Source organism: Theobroma umbraticum, unplaced genomic scaffold (assembly GCF_002168275.2).
Source record: "Theobroma umbraticum cultivar Fairchild unplaced genomic scaffold, ASM216827v3 scaffold_51.0, whole genome shotgun sequence".
NCBI classification, from domain to species: domain Eukaryota; kingdom Viridiplantae; phylum Streptophyta; class Magnoliopsida; order Malvales; family Malvaceae; genus Theobroma; species Theobroma umbraticum.
Window position 1 is genome coordinate 6,123,496 of NW_018397260.1, and position 22,624 is coordinate 6,146,119.

The 22,624-nt window shown below is 36.9% G+C and overlaps 4 protein-coding genes across 7 annotated transcripts; 2 read left to right on the top strand and 2 right to left on the bottom strand.

The window, feature by feature from the left end:
* Window positions 1-6,151: 6,151 nt before the first annotated feature.
* LOC110417286 (ARM repeat superfamily protein) lies at window positions 6,152-8,037 on the bottom strand. Its single transcript, XM_021429548.2, has 2 exons — window positions 7,027-8,037; window positions 6,152-6,609 (listed from the first exon to the last, which is right to left on the bottom strand). The coding sequence occupies exons 1-2, from the start codon at window positions 8,008-8,010 to the stop codon at window positions 6,532-6,534; spliced, it is 1,062 nt and encodes a 353-aa protein (XP_021285223.1). The 5' UTR covers window positions 8,011-8,037; the 3' UTR covers window positions 6,152-6,531.
* Window positions 8,038-12,235: 4,198 nt separating this feature from the next.
* On the top strand, window positions 12,236-15,586 carry LOC110417050 (mitochondrial outer membrane protein porin 2-like). 4 transcript variants are annotated; one of them, XR_002445283.2, is made up of 8 exons: window positions 12,236-12,398; window positions 12,491-12,558; window positions 13,560-13,670; window positions 13,751-13,837; window positions 13,918-14,126; window positions 14,429-14,739; window positions 15,022-15,085; window positions 15,215-15,584. XR_002445283.2 is itself a non-coding variant. In XM_021429230.2 (7 exons), the coding sequence occupies exons 1-6, from the start codon at window positions 12,350-12,352 to the stop codon at window positions 14,733-14,735; spliced, it is 831 nt and encodes a 276-aa protein (XP_021284905.1). In that variant the 5' UTR covers window positions 12,236-12,349; the 3' UTR covers window positions 14,736-14,739; window positions 15,022-15,586. The 4 variants fall into 4 exon arrangements, 3 of the variants coding, with proteins under 3 accessions (XP_021284905.1, XP_021284908.1, XP_021284904.1); XM_021429230.2 differs by having other exon boundaries at window positions 15,022-15,586; XM_021429233.2 differs by lacking the exon at window positions 15,022-15,085 and having other exon boundaries at window positions 15,313-15,580.
* A 780-nt stretch (window positions 15,587-16,366) lies between these two features.
* Window positions 16,367-18,121, bottom strand: LOC110417048 (Galactose oxidase/kelch repeat superfamily protein). Its single transcript, XM_021429228.2, has one exon. It carries the CDS (start codon window positions 17,826-17,828, stop codon window positions 16,647-16,649), a length of 1,182 nt encoding a protein of 393 aa, XP_021284903.2. The 5' UTR covers window positions 17,829-18,121; the 3' UTR covers window positions 16,367-16,646.
* Window positions 18,122-20,227: 2,106 nt separating this feature from the next.
* Window positions 20,228-21,996, top strand: LOC110417047 (Acyl-CoA N-acyltransferase with RING/FYVE/PHD-type zinc finger domain-containing protein). Its single transcript, XM_089783558.1, has 2 exons — window positions 20,228-20,573; window positions 20,774-21,996. Exons 1-2 carry the CDS (start codon window positions 20,228-20,230, stop codon window positions 21,994-21,996), a joined length of 1,569 nt encoding a protein of 522 aa, XP_089639684.1.
* The last annotated feature ends 628 nt before the right edge of the window (window positions 21,997-22,624 follow it).

Consider the following 22,624-nt stretch of genomic DNA (forward strand, 5'->3'; position numbering starts at 1 on the left):
TACCTTCGGCCTTTGGTTTGGCGTCTGGTTGCTAGCCTGCTAGCTAGGATCTAAAACTGTACATGACCCGTCAATATGATGGGCCTTCTCCGGAGATTCTGTGTCCTCAGCAATCTTCTTTAAGAATTCCAAGCCGTCATTTGTGTTTACACTTTCCAGTTTTCATTTCACTTGCTTTAGAGACTTGTGCTAAGATTTTGCCATTGTTCAGTACTTACTACAACACCCAGCAGGCACGAACAGGAAAATTATGTGCAATACTGGGCTATAACGCTCAATTTTCCATCTTGATATTTATTTACTGCAGCAACTTGAACTTGATATTTTAATGCTTAGGATGACAAAAGAGAATCTGAAAGTAAATTAAACAATAATGAAATCATAAAGTTAAAGCAATTATATTACGGGATGCTTTTATATATGTTCCTTCCTTCCTTGGAGCAAAAAGAAATAGCAAAATAAAATATAAAGAGGAGGGAGAGAGATTAGAGAAGAAAACAAGTGGATATATAGAGTCATAGGGAACAGAAAAGGACCATTATCTTCTCTTGCTTCAACAAGCTTTAATGATTGCTTCGTCGCCTCTTATCCATACAAAAATTGAGCAAGTTTCGTATCAAAGAGAAGCAGAATCAGAATATAAGAATATCAAAGCGTCAAGTTAAAGATCAAGCGTAATTGTTGGAATAACTACTGTTATAGGTTCTCTTCAGCCACTGCTAAAAGCCATAAAGAAGAGAATAGAGATTCTCTTGATTTTTTTTTTTTTATGTAGTACAAAGAAGAATATATATTACTGTTCGAACTTATGATTTTCCAGTTTTAAGCCAAGTCTCCATCCCACTCAACCCTATAAATCAAAGGTTGAATGATCGCATCGTGAACTTCGTACTGGATCTTTTAATGGATTTCTAACCAAAAGTTATTTGGAATTTAGCTGTATTATTACTTTGTATTAGAAAAGCTACGGAAAACAGAAACAAGAGACACAGGGAAACGTCAAAAGAGTTTTCCTTGGTACTCGAATTTGTGCATGTACGGATGTACCGACAGTTGGAAAAAACATACTTAGAGGGCTTAACGTCAATACGCAACAACTACTCACAAATAATTCAATCCAGTTAGTAATTAGACTGTCATTCATTCACATTTTCAACGAGTCGAGCTTAACCAAGGAATTTCTTGAACATAGAAATATTCTACATCCATTAGCCTGAAACTTAAAGGTCTCTCTGAGTCTTCAAATCTGTATGGAACTTTCCAACTTATTTACCTCACTATAATCCAAGTTTGCAGCAACTGTTGAAAGTGAAGTTCATTCATCACCTTGCAGTCATGTATCGCCATGCATGAGGCGGATGAATGCTAGCTACGCATCTCCTTCGTCAATGTATGGATGGAGTATCTCTGTTACCTTCAGCAAAGTCAGAGCAGCATGTGGGGAAAGATGCCTGAGAGTATTAATTGCCTATACAACAAGTTTCTCTCCATTTTCCAGGTTCTCTACAATTTGGTCAAAAAGAGTTGTTTTAAAAAGCCTGATTTTCTCACAGACTACGGATGGGAGTCTCTTCAACGTCCCCGTCTGTCCATTTATGTACCCACTTTTTCTTTTGAATAAATGAATTTTAGAATATCGCTCGTTCAAAAAAGAAAAGAAGAAAAAGTAAAACCAACAAACAGCCAGGGATGTCAGAACAGACAAATATATAGACAATATGTAAAACTAGGAACAAGTATGTTATTTTGTAACACACAAAGCCAGGAAGAATGCATGGTTTTTAAGCATACACACGACAGGTCTTTTGCAGTACAGAGGCAAGAAAGCTAGTCGAAAGGAGTAATACTACTTCCACGAAAAGTTGAAAGATCTCAAGTAAAAACTGATCCGGAATTAGGCTGGGAATTTGGAACATAGCCCTTCATGTTACTTTTCTTCTGTATTTTTGGTACTAAAAAAAGGGCCAAGGGGTTATGAATCTCAGCCTTGCTTAGGTTTGCCTGTTTGGGCGCTCTGCGAGTCTGGGGCCAGGGTCCTGACATTTAAAATCTTGGGTTTTGTGCGAAATATGTCCTGACCTCATGGGCTGGGGAAGTGGCACCTAAATATCCAGCACGGCCGTCGAACTGCAAGACTTCGCTCAAAGTAATCTGTCCTATGCTTCTGAGGCTTGTGATCAGATTTTTTTCCCCTTTGGGGGAACTCAATTTCCCATCAAATCTGTCTTTTAATCGGTACAAGTCGAAAGAAAGAGAATTGATTTCAACATGAGATTTTTTTTAGTCATAATTTTAAAATAAGTCTTCAACAATATAAAAAAAATTATTTTTTATTTGTGACATCATTTCCATTTAATTTAAATAAAAAATGTTAATATTCCTGATTAGTTCTTCTAAAATGAGATCCTAATGGCATTGATACCGAGACATTAAATAAGGATAAAATTTAATGCCGTTGCAGTTATTATTAGATAATGAAATAAAATAATTATTTTATACTTTTATAAATTTAATTAATTAAACTAAAAAAAAAACCCACTAGATTCTTGGGGAGAAAAAAAAGGAAAAATCACGTTGTCACTCCCCTCATTCTTCAGTCTCCTTTCCTTTATTAGCCTGTCACCGTTGCTAGCGACTCTTGGGCCATGTACCGTCAGATTTTTGATTCCATCAGCATCCCCCTTGCTCCCATCCGTGACCCTGCCCCCCGTTCTTTCTCCATCACTTCTTTCCCTTCCCCTACGATTCCACAACTACCATGCTTAGTAACTTAATAGATTATTCCCAATATCAAAGTGCATCCTTTTGTCTAAATCTTATCACTCAGAAAATAATTACTTCAAGAGATGTTTTTATTTGATAATTTTTTTATTGAAAAGTGAATTGTCATGAATGAACTTCATGAGACATTGCCATGTGCTGAGTAAAGTATTTAGTCTTTAATTAGGCAAAAGACTTTTCCCAACCTTAATGGCTAGCCAGTACACTCATCACTTCCTCTTTCTACTCTAATCGATACTAACCCCAATTTGTCTGCAATATCTTCTGGCTAGCGCGTAGGGACATATTGTGCCTTTCCCAGTTTGTACAACAAATCCTGTTCCAATTCCCCTCTCCACCACATACTCTTAACTGTAGCTCCACGAGTGGTAGATTCGTGTACGACCAATCTTTCACTCCCTCCTCCGGCTCAAGTATCCTCCTCATGTCAAACTTTATATTCGAAATCGTCCTATATCTAATCTGTTCCATGAGAACACACCAAATGGTAACCAAATCAGAAATTAACATTTTTAAACCTAAATAGATTAACATAGTTACTAAACATCTCTAACCCTTGACCATTGAACCTATCTACGTTACTAATGCAATTAAAGATCTTCGGTTAAAACAAGCAATGTTGACACATAAGAACTTGGTATTGTTATTTGATGAGATTAGGGTGAGCGTTTTTGTTATTTGAATTTAGTATTATTGTGTGTTTTTGTTATCTTGTTTATATTAAAAAATATAAAAAAAATTCATATATTTTGGATTCTAAGTTTTGAAAAATTAATTTGAGTCACAAAGAAAAGATGAGATCTTGATGAATGAATATGGATAATGATGTTAGAGGGTTTTGGGTTTTGAAATCTTTAAATTAATAGTATTTTTTCATGCAATTGAGCTTAAATGACACTAAATAGCAGGTTGATGGGTTGATCATATGAATTTAAGTGACACAAAATAATAGACTGATGGCTTGGTTGTCATAAATAAAAAAGTAAGCATTTAAACAAAAATTTTAATATATTTTGAGAACGTATATAAGACGTAATTACAAATTAATTTATGTTTTGATATGTTACATTCTGGTGGTTGGTTGATTGAAGATTATTGAAATTCAAGATGGCAATTATCAAAAAGCCAATCATAAATAAATGCTATCTAGACTCTTCAAATCATGGACCCAACACAAACTGTCATTCATTCTCTCGAGTTATACCAAGTGGAGTAGTTTTTGCTCTACCAAAGCAAACAGAATTTTCATCACAGGAACATACTTTGTCTAATCACAATTTTTCAACTAACATATTTGATTATTTTATGTAAAAATTCGTGATTAAAAAGTTTCTTAAGTGACATAAGAATTAGAGTGATGGCAAGTGGCTCCCTAAACAGATGTACCTATAATTCAGATTAATTAGAAAGGTCTAAGTGCAGAGTCTCGCACCCGACTAATAATTGAGTAGCGTGTGATTGAGCGAACAGCACATCTTAACTTGCCCTTGGTCCCTTGGACCCCCAAATAAATGCATCTTACCATATTCATGCTTTTTCCGAAAAAGAAAGAAAGATAGTTATGTTCTTTTAAGGCCACATGGAAAATGTTCCGAACTGAGTTGAACCGTTAAGCAGCAATCAAGTGGAGCATGTTCAATCATTCTTCGGGACTGAGTCGTTAAAGAACTCCGGGGTCGCCAAGTTGGCATGATGAGGTTCGATGGCTAGAGTAGTCAGATCGAACAAACTCTTTTGGTTTCGATCATTTTCTTTCCTTTGCTAGGATCTTCGGCCAAATTGAATTTGCTCAATTATAGAAAGAGAAGGCTTACGGAAAACAATCAAAATTACTTTGAAGGTTACAGCTGTAACCGTTTTAATGGAGAATCTGGATTTGGAGATGAAGTATCCCTTCTCTCTTTTCCCTTGTGAATTATGTACCCAAAAAATAATGGTAATTTGGCACCTAATTCTGTAAGTCACGGCATTCATCCAGGTCCAGGGCCATGTTAATATGCAGCAATGTTATGGTCATAGGCTTGTCCTAACAGCAGGCAGGCACCGGTTCATGGGAGAATTTTGGAACGTTAGAGATATGTGAATACGAAGTACAAAGAAAAAAAAACAGAACGTGTAATGGCAATCGAAGTGTACAGGAAAAGCCTTCAATTCAGTAAGTAGTTTTAAGTTATAAGTCTTATTCATGTTGAAAGATTTTATTTTCATAAAATACGACATATCATGTTATGATATAAAAAAATTTATATATTTCGAAGTTTATAAAATAAAAAAAAATTCAGTTAGAAGTGCTGAGAATGTTAACACTGTGCATTACAATTTACGAGTCCAATATGACAAAAGTTCTGTAAGTGGGTTGGTCAAGTTCGGAGGCCTTTTGTTCGGCTGCTAATGATTTTGCCTCCAAACCAAGGTGGCGTGCGAAAGCGTAGCTTCATGCAAGGATTGAAGATGTTGCATGAGCAAAGCTTTGTCAGTTGCCCACATTTGAGGAGGCCTTTGACTTTGGTTCGCGCTGATTGGGATTACATTTACGGGCCATGCGTCACTCAGACCGACCTGGTCTATTCTCTCTCCGAGGTATTTGATTCAACGGGCTAACCACCCACTACTAGAAAGAGTAAAGGCTGTTTTGAGTATAATGTTATCGGGGGAAAAAGAAGATAAGTGAGAAATTACCTTAAATTTGCAAGACTCTGATCACTCCCCATCTACTTATTTTCAAACCAGCAATTAGATTTCTCAAGAGAGATGATTAAATCTAAACAAACTTATCCTTAAAGTCACCTTCCAACTTCCACCTCCATTTTCTCTCCACAACAGTTATGATGTCAACATCAATAGAAAGAAAAATTTGAGTCTTTCGTGGAAAAAACGAAGATTGCTAAACTAAGTGGGTGCATTTCATTTTATATTTCCATTGATTTAGTTTGGGGTGAGGGAAAAAAGAAAACAACAATTTATTCCAAACAATTCTAAATAATTCTAAAGAGAAAGTGAAGGACGGACCAGCCAGACAATCGATCTGGTCTTATCATGTTCTTTTTAAATAGCCCCCCACAATACAACAGTTGGGATAGTGAGCCAAAAAAAGTAGCAGAAGGTTTCATGAACCAAACAGCCATTAGGCCGTCAAAAACTGGGACAAGGGAATGGAACCTACCGGTTGTGGTGAAATTCTGACAGGTGGCAGATGATAAGATTTTTCGACGAAAATCAACGGCAATGATGAAGGTGGGTACCTCTTGCTTTCGTCCTGATGCACGAGTTCCTCGTGGACTTTTTTAAAAAACTAAAAAATATAAAATAATTAAAGTATTCATTAACCAAAGAAAGGCCACGCAAAGGTGACACTGGAACAAAGCAGCGATACTTCCATATCACATTCGTTATTTCACTTTAATCATTTCTTAAACTCATCATAAAAAAGAAGATACAAAAGAACAAAGACAAAGTATATATGATAACACACTACGCTGCAGTTGAACTGTCAAGAAGCAATATATATATACTATATCTTTTTTTTTCTTTATAAAATAAGCCAAAAGGGCAAGCCAAAACCCGAAAATCAAGCAGCTCAAGGTCTCACATCACTTAATCACAAGAACGATTTTACATAAGGTATTTACATTTCCCTTTTTTTTGTGTTTTTTTGATTTTTTTCTTCTTTTGTAAAATCCATTTGAGTTTCTCTCTTCCTTTTGTTTTTGGAATGTTTTTTATTACAATCGCCATGTGGTAGGGACAGTTTTATACTGACACGTTTGAGGGCCTGGCAGCGGCGTTGCCGGATCTTGGTTGCCGTAGAAGCTCTATCAGTGTCTCTGCCTGTCCAAATAATGACAAACAAAACGACAAATAAATCACTCCACCCATTAGACAAAATAATTCAAAACAGAGAAATTTCCATCAAACAAATGCTAAAGCAACCAACTGAAGTTGAATAGACGGGGAAAAAAACCATAGGAAAAGACATTTTTAGCCTAATTCACTGTCCAATTACTGTGAGTTGCGCGTTCGAAGACAGAGTCATTTTGTTGGCTTCTTTTTTGGTTTTCAATAACCAAAGTAGAAGGGAGGGATTTGATTGACGTGGCAAAACTATGTACACTTCTTCTGTTCTTGCGCTAAAACAGCCATAAAAACTGGGGACATTTTTCAAAATGGACATGCCACGTCAGCCAACGATGACTCACTGACCGGATTTTACTCTGTCAGCGAAACTTGAAACTAGTAAGAACTTACCTTTTGTTTGGCGCGATTGGTGCCTGACTGCGACAAAGCTACTAAGGGAGGAATCGCTCCTTCGCGGGCCACCATAGTACGGTATACCAGACTATCCTCGCAAATCTGTAATAAGATCGCGACGGCGATTTCCTTTTGCCTTTGTGATCCAACTTCAATGATTTCCACCAAAACGGGAATCCCTCCTTCGTCAACTAATGCCGTTCTGGCTTCCGGTACTGATACCAACACGCTCAAAACGAACGCTGACTTGTCAACCATGTTGGACGCGAAATCAGCCATTAATTCCACCAGTGGTTTCATGATCCCCGCTTCAACGGCCTTGATCTTGTTATCTCTAACCGTACATAACGAATACAAAGCCGTTGATGCGTCCTTTTTCCCGCGAAATCCTCCGTTCTCGAGAAGATTAACTAATAGTGGAATTGCTCCTGAACGTCCGATGGCGACCTTGTTTTCTTCTATCTGAGAAAGCCGAAGCAAAGCACAGGCCGCGTTTTCTTTAGTCGTTGAAGTTCCCGTTCTCAAAGCTCTAACGAGTGGCTTAATCGCTCCGGATGAAGCTATAAGTTCTTTGTTCTCATCGCACAACGAGAGATTCAAAATCGCCGTCACGCCGTTTTCCTGAAGATAAGGATCAGATGACGAGATTAGCGAAATCAACGGCTTAATCGCGCCTGCTTTAGCGATCTTGATTCGATTCTCCGGCTTGTTCTTAGCCAAAAGTCTAAGCTCCAAAGCCGCTTGCTTTTGTTCGTCAATCGAACAGGACTCGAGATCCGATAGGAGTTGCCGTATCAACTCATCGGAATTCTCCGAATTAGCACATGCGAGTAACAACCGCCGACTCTGGGACGACGCCGTTGGAAACTCCCCGGATCTGTCGCTGTTACAATCACTGAAAGCTGAAGAATTATCATTGATACTTAAATCATTAAAGCTCCTCCCCATATACGTGTAATTCACCGCATTCTCAGTCTCCATAGCTAAATCAAAACGCTATCACTGCATCAAAATCCCGCAGGTGATTGATCAAAGATCACGATTTAGGACGTGTTTTGAAATCGGGCTAACCGGATCCGGAAGGGAGCTTACTCGGGTTATTTGTGAAGGGCTCAAAAATAGAGAGGGAGAAGGATAGGGGAGAATATAAACGGAGAGAAAAAGAGCGCTACACCTGGACCCTTGCAGCGGGTTTTGGGTGACACGTGCACGATTTTGACCTTACCAAAATCCCAAGTCTGGTTGAGCACGTGCGAATGGTCTCCCTCTTTCAGCGCGTGCATGGAAGGTTGGCTATTCGATAAAGGGTTTTTATCGAAGACGAAGTCTCTGCCCTTTTTCCCTCTCTCTCTCTCTCATCAATGAAAACCCCGATTTTGAAAGTTTAACTGATAGAGATAACATGGACAATGGAGCAAGATTTCAGTACTGTCATAAAGGTACGTTTCGGTACTCTCGTTTCTTCAAATAACGCCACGTTAGCCAACAATCCCCTATTCCGCTTTCTTTCTTTTTTCCTATTTTGGGGCCCGGCATCAGTGCCGACTTGGGTGCACACGCTCTGATCAATCATAAGGTATCAGTACAGATCAAGCCACGCCCTGCCCGTTTAATCACGAAAATCAAACTAATGGTGTTGTTGGGTATAATTCCTTTCTTTTCTTTTTGTCGGTAGATTAAATTTAATTCTTGTCCCAAACACCACTAACACTATGATTTTCGAGGAATAAAATATTTGGAGTTTCAATAGTTTTTATTTTTAAATTTCAAAACATATTACCTTTTCCTTTCATTTTTAAAAAGACAAGACAATTTAAATTTCGAGGCAATAACAGTGTCTATGTTACTGTCGGGGAAAACAGACTTTAGTTTTCGAAAATTTTAATGATTATCACTGGCAATATCAGAGGAGAATCAGAATTATTGATGCTTTATGTGGTTTTTGCCTTTTTGGTCAACTGCTACCACTTAATTATAAGTGTTTCTTATACTAATATAGTAATTATTATTATATTATTGATAATTTCTTCTATGATTTTGCAAAGAGAAGCACCAAATGCATTTGCATCATTAATTATGCTTAAAATTTATACAACTTGCATGGCAAGCGACCCTGGTTTGGTGGTTTTAAATTTTTGGGTCCATGTTTTCGGCCCAAGAGAGTGTCCAATTCAAGTTCAGTCAAGGTTTGGCTACGTCACCGTTCTAGCGAAAATGATTGGAAGCCGCGGGTTGAGATCAATCCCCTTTTTTGGTTCTTCATATCATCATATATGTACATCATGAATTTAATGTTCAGTTCTGCATCTTCTATAAAAAATGAGGGAAAAGAATTTTTGAGTGGAAAGATGTGACAATTGATGATAGATTATAATAAGGTAACAACATTCTGATTATTGACCTGGAAATCCAATAGTGAATTGGTGATAGTGGCTGCTATCTGACCAAGCATAAAGAAAAAACTAAATTGGCTTCTAAGGATAAATCAATCGAAATTATTTTCTTTTTTATTATATAGATGGCTTTAGAGGTTGGAATATATTTTGAAGTGTCAAACGTTTACTTGTTAGATTGGAATTTACAAAATATTCTTTGTCTTTTAGTAAAATAAGATTGAAATTGTCAAAAGCAAGAATTTTCTACCTCTATCAATTAGATGATTAAATTCTCACGTGATATACCAAGTTGCAAGTTTAGTTCGACTTCATGGTTTGTAAACTAATATTATTGCAAAATAAAGGAATGCGCTGAGTTCACACTAAGCCTCAGCTTACCTTTTTTTTTTCTATCAAATTTTCAAATTGAATAATTTTTTGTTTAATGATTAAGAAAAGCAGGCAACTCTCTTCTAATGGGCCATGGAGTTAAAGAAGTAGTTAGTTCATACTATAAAATTGGTAATGGACACTTGGACAAAACCAAGGACTAACTTCCCTGTCACTAGAAATTCTGAATTCATTCCTATTGGTGGGTTATGGAAACTTAAAATATTTATAGAGAGAAACTCTCAGGGGAAGTTTGCTGCATTCCTATTTGTGGGCTATGGAAGGAAGCTTTTCACCTTTCTATTTGGAGCCTGATTATTCTATTTGGTTGGTTGGAGCCATTGATGGGAACAAATATTTGAGGTAATACATATAGTCCCCTCATTCAGCAAAGGTAAAATGTTAGTACATTATTTTACTTATATTTTGAACTTGACAGGTACTATTGAGATCTGACAGCATTAGAGTAACATGGAACCTAATCCTAGTACGTAAATATCTGGTTTTAAGATTTTAAATATCTGCAACTTAATTGGTCCATAGTCCTTTGATAGTTAAAGGCTTCAAAGCTTTACCTGCCGTGTGAACTAATCAAATTTATTATAATCAAGTGCATAATCTGAAAGCTTAGTTGGCTGTTAATTAATTACGGCTTGCCCCACATTTCAAACCCATCAAGTCCTTCAATAAACTAATATTTCAGTTCACACTGTTGATTCTTTCTTTGATATAATTAGTTGGGTATGAACTAATCATGAAAATGAAAGAAAATGCTTATAGTCTTTGCTGGACAGTCGCAGACAGTCTTGCGCTATCCTCAGTCTTTAAATTTCTTTATGGGAATTGATTACTTGAATCAGTCATCGCATTGTAAAAAAGCCTAAAGAAGGGGAAAAAGGGTGCATGTATTGAGCACCAAAAGGAAAGTTGGACTGCATTGACCTATTTCAAATTTGCTTATTTTTCCCAACAACTTGGTGGTCTCATAGCTATATCTAGAGATCTCACTACTAATCTTGGGGAGGGCTTGGCCATATCGAAGAGAACATCAGAAGAAAGTAAGAAAACTACTCCACAAACTAGACTTAAATGTTGTGGCTGTGAGGCAGTTGAAGCACTTCTGCAATTAATTGTTGTGGAATTGAACAGGGAAAAGTAACAATCAACTCGGCAACGCGGTTTGCATAATATTCTTCCTAGTTTAGTCACCAATGGGATTTGGGTCTAAGATGGAATACTTTAAAATTAACAATAAAACTCTGTCTCCCCACAAAATGGCAACTCTTTTGCAAGAAAATTATTGGGAGTAGGACTTTTCTTCTTATTCCTTTCAACAACATTCTCGGAGTAGACTGCAACGTGGGTCAACCATGGCTTTTGCTTTGGCTTGGGCTTGTGAGTGATGAAATTTCTTGAACCGCCAAATACAGGCAAATAATTTATGAAGCCCTTAGATGGTAAAGAGCTTTTGTCTATTGAAAAAACAGTGTCCAAATGATCAAATTTTTTTTTCTTTTTTAATTTATGCAAATCCTTCATACCTAGTGAGTATAAACAGTAAATGTATCTTACACCCCTAGCAGAAAAAAAAAAACAAAGAAAAGAAGCAAATATTGGCGCCAAAATCAAATCCGCCTTTGTAAAACATGCTTAATTATAAATTAAATTTACTCGAACTGACAACAGATATTTAAAATTATAAATAATACTAAATTAGACTATTTTTCTCATTTATATATAAAGTGTTTTTGCGTAAAGGTTACGCAAAATGAGAGACAGTGAAGAAACATATGTATTTATATCATATGGTATCTTGAGGTGAAAAATAAATCATAATCATCTTCTAGTGTTAAAATAAAAGTTGTATTAACAAAAAAAATCAATATCAGTGAGTGGCATGAAGATTTTTAATTATAAATTAGTGTTTTGCTAGCTCTTAGTACCTAAATAAAATTTTTATTTACATGACCAAAAATGTGGAGTTATTACTACATTAATGCTTTGATGCCATGACACTTCCCTAATATTTCTCATGTTGAAAAATTACCCAATCGTTTTAAATTAACATTGTTCAGCCCAATTGGATTTGGATCCATTGAATTTGCATAATTGTTAACCTATTTAGGCTAATAGCCCAATAGCAATACCATTACTTAATCTCATTTGTTGTGGGCTATTTGTATGGGCTGGTAGCTCAATCGCCCGTAAACTTGAGAGTTTTAACTTTTCCAAACGGCAACGTTTTTGTAGTGACCGAATTTCGTTTTGCGGGTTGCCCGTTGGATGATGCTCTGTCATGCAGCAAAATTTTCGGAGCGGTGTCGTTTGTATCCCCTGTCGCTAAAATCCAAACGCCTTAATCCGTACATGCATTGCAAGAAATTTCGTTATTTTATATTTTTAAATATTTATTTTAAAATTCATTTCAACTACCTAAAACCCCAAAACAAGAATAGGGTTTATGTTACCCCACTGCCAAACTTCGAACAAGTCTAAAACCTCTCTCTCCATCTTCCCCAAACCCCTCATCGTTGCTCTCGCTTCGAAGTTCAAACATGAGCAAAGGACCAGGACTCTTCTCTGATTTCGGCAAAGAGGCGAAAGGTAAATTCACCTTTCTTCTCACCCTATACCGATTTGGGTAGCTTTTTAAACGATCACGGTTTATGTATCCATTTGGATTCTTCCTTTGCCAGATTTACTCAACAAAGACTATACCTCCGACCAGAAATTCACCATTTCTAGCACCAGCTACACTGGAGTGGTACCGATAATGATCTCTTTCTTCTTTTATCTGCTCCTTTTAAAAAAAAAAAATTGCTAGCTGTAATTAATGCGGTTATATGCTTTTGATAGATCTGGTTGTCTCAATTTCTATGATGATTATTGCGCTTTTAAAATTTATTTTGATTGACTATATTTTGTTTATATTCTGATTGTTTTACTCAATTTGTTTTTTCTTTTTGTGGATTTGAAGTCTTGGGTTTGTTGCATTGTTGTGTCATTTTGTTTGTTGAATGTATTAGAGCACATAAGACTGACTACAGGGAAACTAGTTTTTCAATTTGTGATTGCTCAGTTGCTTCATTATATTAATTTGGCATTGTGTTTTACATTACTATTTTTTCTGGTTTTAAAAGGAGTAAACTAAGTTAATATTAGAACCACTACTCTGTTTTTTGCACCTTCCTGCATGATTTTCAAGATAGAATTTTGGTGTGTGTTGGGGGTTGGGGCAAGAATGAAGTGTTGTTCTAGGATTTGAAGAACATTTTGTCATGATTCTAATCAGTTGTCTGAATAAATTTATCTCATTGACTTGATTGAGTACATAGAACAAAGAGGGCTGGAGGTCACTTGATATTACTTGTCTTGACCTTTTGCCAGAAAGGACTTTTTTAGGTAATTCTCACTAATATGGAATTGAGGCTTTGTTACTTAAAGCTGAGTTGTATCCTTGACTCGGATAAATTAGTTTGATTTACTGTTGCTTTGAAATTGTTATTTCCTTCTTTTTGTGTTATTCTCTTTCCGGTTATCTTTTTGTGTCAGAGATCAAGAATTTTCTTCTCTCTGTAATTAGCTGTTTTCGCTGCCTGGTTGGTTTTGCCCTGCAGGCATAGCTAAATAGGTGTATCTTACTTCATTCCTTGAGTTATTGAGCTTATTTTGGATTTACTAAGTTTCAAGTTCTATCTTCTACTTCTTCAGTTGCTTTGTCATTCTGTATTGTAGCAAACATTAATGTGATCTCTTTATCTTCAGGCACTTGCATCAAATCTCGTGAAAAAGGGAGGTCTCTCCTCTGGGGATGTTGCTGCACAATACAAGCACAAGAATGCTGTAGTTGATGTCAAGCTTGACACAGAGTCAAATGTTGTTGCTAACCCTATTTTCATTTTGGAAATCTGAATTCAGTTTAACATCTTGCTAATGTTCGTTTATGTGTTGAGCAGATCTTGACAACCCTCACAGTCACAGATTTACTTCCATCTGCAAAAACTGTGGCTTCATTTAAACTGCCTGATTATAACTCTGGAAAGGTACTGACTTACTTATCTTGTAAGCTTGAATAATAAATGTAGCCATAAAGACTTTTGACACTATAATCTTTCTTTTGCAGTTAGAGGTTCAGTATTTCCCTGAACATGCAGCTCTGACTACAGCTGTTGGGCTGAAGAAATCCTCAGCTGTTGACTTTTCTGCAACCATTGGTACTCCCAGCATTGCTTTTGGTGCAGAGGCAAGCTACATGACATCTCCTGGTGAATTTACAAAGTATACTGCTGGAGTGAAAATTATAAAGCCAGATTCCAATGCTTCAGTAATCCTGTAAGCTTTACAGCTTTCATCAGCTGTTGATTTAGTCTCATCTTGACAGCAATTTACTTCCATTGCATAGTAAAGTGGAATAAAAGATTGAATATAGCAGTTAATGAGATTGATGCTATATGAAAACCTTTGTTTAATAAATATCAAATGAATTACAGATATTATGTTGTGCATTGCAGCAAAACATCAAAACAAAGCCAAATAATAGCAATTGGCTTTCCTGTTTTCCTCCTATAAGGCATTCTATTTAGATGGCCGCCAGAAATGCTGTAATCACTTGTTGTCCTTTCCTTTTCTTGCAGGGCTGACAAAGGAGACTCCCTAAGGGTGTCATATTTGCATCATCTAAATCAGCTGAATGGTGGAGCTGTGGTAGGTGAAATTGTGAGAAAGTTCTCCACTAATGAAAACACATTAACCGTGGGATGTTTGTATAATGTTGATCCACTCACAGTGGTGAAGGCAAAGCTCAACAACCATGGCAATCTTGGTGCTCTTGTGCAGCATGAGCTCAGACCAAAGTCCTTCCTTACGATATCTGGTGCATTTGACACAAAGGCCTTGGAGAAGACTCCCAAGTTTGGTTTGGCTCTCTCTCTAAAGCCTTGAACAGGTATATTGACTTCATGATAGAAATGAATGATGTGGCTGATTTTCTTTCTTGTCACTTTCACATGGGCATTTTGATATTGATTGATACCTTTAAGAAAGTGTTCGCTTTTGTTGATTGTTCAAAGTCTTTGATTACTACTCTTTTAATAAATTTTTACTCAAAATTTAGTGGCTATGCCTCTTGTTTAGAATATCTTTCAAAGTGGCATATGATTTAATTATTTTTCCTTTCTGATTGAGTATCTAGTGAGATCCATACCTGAGCCTTGCAAATTTTGTATAGGGCCTGTAATATCTGAAACCTAGTTTTGGAGATGAATCTGTAAGCCTTGCTTGTGAGTGCGGAGGTGAGGGTCTGATCTACTAATATAAAGTTAGGTACATTAGTTTTATTTAGATATTTTGGTCTGTTCCACTATTTGCTCTAATAATTATTGGTCCAATTTTAGCATCTTAACTTATCTCTGTATTTGAAGAGTCATCTATGATCTACCCTTAAATGGTTGCAAGTAGCATAACACAAGGATTGATACCTCTGGACTGATAAATGATAATCCATGAAACAACTGACCAGGTGGTCCAAAGCTCAACGGCAAAGCAGAAATTGCGCTTGAATTTTTATTGTATATTTTTATTGGTTGACAATATTTACTATTGGTTTCTGTTTGGTAAGCTAATCACCAACTTGCCTTCTAACTTTAAAGCGTGAAAGATGGATCTCTTCATTGTTCAGTAAATAGTGGAACTTGGATTTATTTAATGTTTCATGCACTTGAGTGGCTAGTCAATTCTAGGGTTTGTTATAACACGGATAATGTCAGAATCTTTTGTAAGTTTTTTTTCTTTTCAAATTAATGACACTGATTTTATTTAGGTATTATCTGGTTGATATTATTATTATTATTATTTGTCAAAAAAGAAAAAATAAATAACCAAAAATATCAACTAAACGAAACTTTAGGTTTATTTTACGGTTCTACCCAGTCCCGCCTCGTGGGATTGCTTGCTACCTAAAATTCAAGTGGAATGACGCTGCTTTAGAAGTCATAGACTTACATGCTTCAGCTTTGAAGTTTAGGGTTCTAGAAATCTCAACATTCGACTGTTTCAAGGCAGAAGTTTCCTCAGAATCAAACTGGTAGGTTTATAAGGAAATGCAAATTCTATTTGAAATTTCAGATAGTAAAAATCCAACTCCCAATATCCAAAAGCAAGGGGAAACGCATGGCTGTTCTCTGTGTAAACGGCCTTTTATCCTTGTCTTTCTTCATGCCAAGAGTCTACTTTTGAATCTGAATCGGGTTTCCATAGTCCATTCTTACATAATAAATTTCAAATTATTATTGGTGTTTTATTGAGTTGTATTTTTCCCCCACTTGTGTATATCTTTTCATTTTTGTATGTTCACGAGGTCAAATAAATTAACAGTTGACCTTAACATCTATTGGCTATTCATTAGAATATAGAGGGGCAAAAAAGGGCCTCAATCACTGGTTCCAACGCCTGCTCTGCGTTCTGAAGGGGCCTTTGTCTCCATTTGCCATTTGACTTGGCAGAACGAGGGGGAAAAAAAAACAAATACTAAAGGGTTTGAATGCAATAATATAACTCATATAGTTTTGTAGCATCTACAAGAGAAATGGCAATGAGTGCTGGAAGGGGGACGATAGATCCAATAATATGTATCATTCTACCACATAGTTTTCTCCGAACATGCAATAACTCAATCTCACTGCTCAAAGCCTCAAACACAAACATAACTCATGACGCTAACTAGGTTTGACAAACAGAACAAGAGCAACATCAATTGAAATACTAGATAGGGGAAAAATACACAACTTTTTGTTTTTTCCTTTGGGATTCAATGAGAGCAAGAAAATCAGAATCTGAGACATGATAACAAGTAACTCAAGCCGAAATATATAACTCTGGAACAAAAGAGAACCACCTGAAGCCACAGCTCCACTTGTCTGGCACTGAAGGACACTTGGGTATCCAATGCCAAGTCCTCCTTGAAACCTTGAAATACAAAATCTCCGGCCATGTGTGGCAGCAAACGCAGATCATACCCTGATGCCAAAAGCAATAAACATGCTCGTAGTTGTGGTAACAGACAGACATAAATTTCCTACACATCAATTCTGGCAATCTCTCCACTTCCTGCCAGTTCCCTTCATTACCCAATTCCCACAGTCTCATGCTCCTTGAAATTCCATTCCTTCCAATTCCTCCGACCAAATACAACTTCCCTTCATCAGTAGCACTCACCAGCCTCGCAAATGTAAGCTCCCCCGGCATTTCAGTGTTGAGTCTCTCCCAGTTTCCATTTTCCAAATCAAAGCACACTACAGAAAACGGTTCTGGGGTGGAAAAATACAAAGACCCATTGAAGGGTGCGCCTTCCTGATGGAAATTGTCAATGAGGATCGGTTGGAAACCCTCATATTTTCTCCAAGAATGAACCTTTGAGTCATACACAAAAGCGTAATTGGCAGAGAATTTAGAGCAAAGCATAAATATTTTATATCCATCTGGCGTGGAAACCAAGGTGAGCAGCTCAAAAGCAAAAGGGAAGAAAGGGAATTGAATAACTCTGGATGATTTGGCCAATAGATTGCAAACAAGGAAAGAGCATGAATTTGGGAGAGAGAAGCAGAACAGTCCATGAGATGTTGAAAGAAGATTGAACTGAGCCGCGCAAGGCGGCAAGAAAGAGAAGGAAAGTGCTAAGTTGCGCCAAGTCCCAAGGATAGTGTCATAGAGAGGAAAGTGACTATAGCACTGGGGATGAGAAAGCAACAGAAAAGATGAGAAAGGAGAACCAGAGGAGTGTTTGGAAATAAAAGAAGGAGAGAACACAAGAGACTTGAAATGCTTACAAGTTGACCTCAAATTCAAGAACGTTTTAAGAGGCAAAAAGGAGAGTATGTGCTCGAGAAGTTCCGGCGGTAGCTTGCTCCAAATTCCAGGATCCATCTCTGTTGAGCTTGTTGGAGACTTCAAGCTGTTTGCGGTCATGGGTTGTTCTCTAATCTTCAGAGGAGACTTTAAGCTGCTTGGTGTCGTGTGGTGGCTTGTAAGCTGAAACATGTGTTAATTAAGATTAAGAAGAAAGTTAAAGAAAAAAAGAAAGAAAAGAAAAGTGTTTGGTAAAAGTCTTCTTCCGCTGCGCTAAGTATTCAAGCCAATCTTCAATTGTAAATATGAGATAAAGAAAGAGAAAGACTAGAAGACATAAGCAGTAACAGCAGTGAGTCTCCATGGACTTGTAGATAGCTGTGTTAATACGGCGGAATGCAGAAAGATAATGTTTAAAAAATTGACTAATGATATTAGTTTGGGTTTGGGTTGTAATCATTAGTCACCTGTCAGCCAAGGTTGAATATATTATATTTAAGCAAGTGGTGGAGATGGGGGGCCTGGAGATACTACTTGGCACTTGCCTTTCTTAATTTTAGGACCGGCTTTGCTTTTGTTTTGGTCAACTGTTATGGTGTTCCACATCTAAATGAAGTTTTCTAACCAAAAAAATGGGGGGAAAAAAAGGATCTAAAGAAGTTTTCAATGTTCTCATTCATGTGGGGTATGCTTAACACTGCTACCACTAAGTTAAGGATCAAACAAGAGAAAATATGAGGGAGAATTTAAGATAGAAATTTGGGAAATAGGCCTTGTTTTTCAGCTAATAAGTGTACATGCTGCTGGTCGACTTCACTCTCTTCCTCTAGAAAAAGAAAGGAAAAAGAAGAACATTTTTTCATGCTTGTGTTTTCCTTATGATTCGCGCGGATTTACCTTTTTGATATGTTTTGACTTCTAATGATCTACCTACATTCCTGCAATTCTGATATCTACAAAGGAAATAGAAAAGACCTGGTAAGAAAATAGGAAAAAAAGAGGTTGGCATATCCATGAGCCGCTCCAAATTATGCATATCTTTGCAACTGCTGTTCAGATGGTTTCTTAAGTGCAGGTGCATCAATGACACCATCACCAGTTATGGCAACCCAATAAAAATTACTATTTTTAGAAATTATTGGAAGAATAACAGCATTGGGAAAACTTAATAGAGGGGAAATTAAGTATAATAAGCAAATCAAATAACTTCAAATACACACACAGAAAACACATGTGAAATATAAGAACAATTAAACTTAAGAAAGCATCCTGCAAGAACCCTGTTTATCCACCAGCAGCCATATTCTTAAGATAGATCTCTTTAAAATTAAAGATAAAGCCAAAACAGTTTAAGATGTTAGTTCCCATTCTCTTGTTCCCTAGCTCATCATATATATATATAAAAGTTCTCTTATACCAGTTTAAATACATCATCAGACACAAATCCTCTTGAGACTACACGTGGAACCAATAAGTGATGAGATGAATGGTAGCTGTTCCTGTAGTTCCACTTTCTCTAAGAATAAAATTTTACTTTAAATTTTGTTGATGCATGGCTGACTTTGCTGCTGTCACAGCAGAACAGCTACAGCCATCGCAAGCCAATTTACTTGGTTCAAGAGTTCGTTTAGTCTTCTGCAGATTACTTGTTTCACGAAAGCCCAACCCGATGCCGGCAGTATTGTTTCTTGTCTTGTTAAAGCTTAATTTTGTTGACTTTCCTGCATTGAATTGAGGTATATTTGCCGCATTTGGAATCAAGTTTGTTTGTTTAGGCCTGTTGAAGTCACCATTCAGCTCAGGCCTTACTCCCCTGCTGTGTGAGGTATATTGACATAAATGTCTGTTTCCATCACACACATGTAGAGACATTTTAGTTGACAATTAAAAATAAATTAAAAACAAATATAATTTATTATTTAATGACCATGTGCTTTTATAATATATTATTAATTTAATTAATTTTCAAAATCAACCAAAGCTAAGAAAGCTTAATTGTGGCCCAATTTGCACTTGAACCCAATTTAATCCAATTATTAAAGAGTTATTCTCCTCTTCAATTAAGGAAATCTTTCTTCTTTTTTTTTCCCAATACTATTAAAAATATTCACCGACTTCATTCTAATCTTGTTGAATATTTCCTTACAAAATAAAAATACTTCTAATTAATCTTTTGGTAAAAGTGAACAAACTACTACTCTTGCAGTAATGTCAGAATTCTTTAAACATATTTGCTTCAAACATATTCACAAACCAACAATTATATATAAATATAACACCATTTACATATTTAGTATTCGTTTGAAAATATCAAAACAATTTTTACTTTTCTTGTACTGTTTTTCCTTAGATTTAAGGTATCTTTTTTTTAAAAAATTGTTATTTCAAATTATTAAAAAATAAAAAATATTATTAAAATTGTAATATATATATATAAAGAGAGAGTGAGAGATAGTTACAACGTAAAGAGAGCATGGTAATTGCAGCCTTGTCATCTAATAATTCCAAGTAGGATTAAGAGTAGATACCTTACACTTCACTATATAAGAACCGATACATCTTCTTCACTATCTTTCTTCATTAGGTCAGCCATGATTCCCTTTGAAGCTGAATTTTGTCCTGAAGCTGTAGTAAGGTGGTACCATGAAAGATCAACTCCAGGTATGAAGAGCTCACGCCAACTTTCCTTGAAAGCTAAAAAACATCTTTCTGCCATGGGATGGAGCTTTTGGTACGCACCCAAGAACGGAAGACATGAACTGCGTTACAAATCACCTAATGGAAAAGTTTACTATTCGCTTAAAACAGCTTGTAAGAGTTGTATCGATGGAGATGGAAGAAAAGAAGAGATTAGGGTTAGAAGAAAAGAAGAGGCAAGGGCTCGGGTTAGGGCAAGGGCTCAAGACTTGGAACCCAAGAAACCAAGAAAAAGGAAGAGTTCGAGCCAGGAATATCAACCATCAGGAGAACTTGTTCAACCCAACCCACAAAAAGAGGCAAGAAACTGAAAAAACAGGAAAAATCTAGAGACAATCAAACTAATCCTCGTGTGCAACGATCAACTAAAAGAGTGAGAGAGGGTCCACTTCCTGATTCGTATCATCACCAACCTAGAACCATTCTCTCTTGGTTGATAGATAACAACGCGGTTTCGCCACTGGCAAAAGTGTTTTACCACAACAAGGCAGGGGATCCATTGAAGAAAGGGCGGATAACTCGTGACGGGATCCAATGTGACTGTTGTTTCAGGGTTTTTGGTCTCACCGCCTTTGAGGCACATGCTGGCAGTACCAACCATTGGCCAGCTGCTAATATAATGTTGGACGATGGCAGTGGCAGTTCTCTTGCTGATTGTCAAAGGCAAGTTCGTGATTCAATGATGAAGAGTTCCAAAGCACAGAGCCCTCAAACTGTGAAGGGCAATTCATTTGAACATGAGAACGATGGTGTTTGCTCTGTTTGTTGCTATGGAGGTGAATTGATTTGCTGCGATCGATGCCCTTCTGCATTCCATGTCAATTGCCTTGGCCTGAAGAAAGTTCCTGATGGCGACTGGTTTTGTCCATCTTGCTGTTGTGGAATTTGTGGCATTGGACATTTAAGTGATGAGAGTTTTCTTACTTGTCAACAATGTGAGCGTACATTTCATGTTGGCTGCCCATGGAAGAAGCAATCAAGTGACTTGAAGAATGATCAGAAGGGGAAAAATCAGTTTTGTAGCCATAGCTGTGGACAAGTATTTTCTGGCCTTCAAAAGCTTACAGGAAAACCAATTCTAGTAGGGAACAATCTGACGTGGACATTATTGAAGCCTGTGGGGTGCTTTGATAGTGATACTGATCACGCGCATGCCGTTGAGGCTTCTGCAGAGAACCACAGTAAGTTGAATGTTGCACTTGACATGATGCATGAGTGTTTTGAGCCTAGTAAAGATGTTTACACTGGGAGAGATATCGTTGAAGATGTGATTTTCAGCAGAGGATCAAAGCTGAAACGAGTGAATTTCAAAGGATTCTATACGGTGATTCTGGAGGAAAATGATGATTTGGTTACTGTGGCTACTGTGAGGGTATATGGGGACAGGGTGGCGGAGATGCCCCTTGTTGCTACCAGGTTCAGTCACCGTCGTCGTGGTATGTGTCGAGTTTTGGTGGACGAACTTGAAAAGAATCTGATGAAATTCGGGGTGGGGAAGCTGGTTTTACCTGCAGTGCCTGCTTTGGTAGACACATGGACTAAGAACTTTGGGTTTTCTCAGATGACAGATGAGGAGAGATCAAAGCTTTTGCAGTATACTTTCCTAGATTTTCAGGGTACCATAATGTGCCAAAAACTCTTAAAGACATTGAAGGATTTGTGACAGACTGATTTAATTATTTTCTTGTATTCTGTACTTTCATATGGTACCTGTATCGTTCCGTGTTCTTATTAGCTCCATATATAAATATTGATGTAGTTGTTGTCGTTAATGCTACTGGAAAACAATGAATCAGTAAAAGCAGTACCTTGGGAGGTTAAGCCTTCATCAAGTCAGAGTCCTTTTTGAAGTTGGCTATGCTGCCATGTCAGATTGTTTTTGTACTGAGTTGGATTTGTTTCTGCGTATTGCTTGCTGTATTAGCTCTTACCAGCACATGATCACTTATCTGCGGTGTTTTAGCTTTCCATACATTTGATGAATGTTTGAGGAGTAGTGCTGTCTTAAGGAGTGGTTCATGCCTTTGTGGTCAGCGTAGCTTGGTTTTCTGGTTAATTTCATATCTCTGCAGCATTGGTAGTTCACTGCCTTGTTTTGACTTTTCTGCTATTTTTGACTTTTAGCCTAAAGTCTCATACTTTGTTAAGTTCAATGTAATTCTTTGTGCTTAATTAGCTAAGATATATGTTAACAATGTGAATTATTGGAGACAATGCACCAGAGACAGTGGGAGCAGTTGAAGACTTTTGTTAACTGCCTTGGCTTTATGAACTTGTAAAAGATTGAAAAC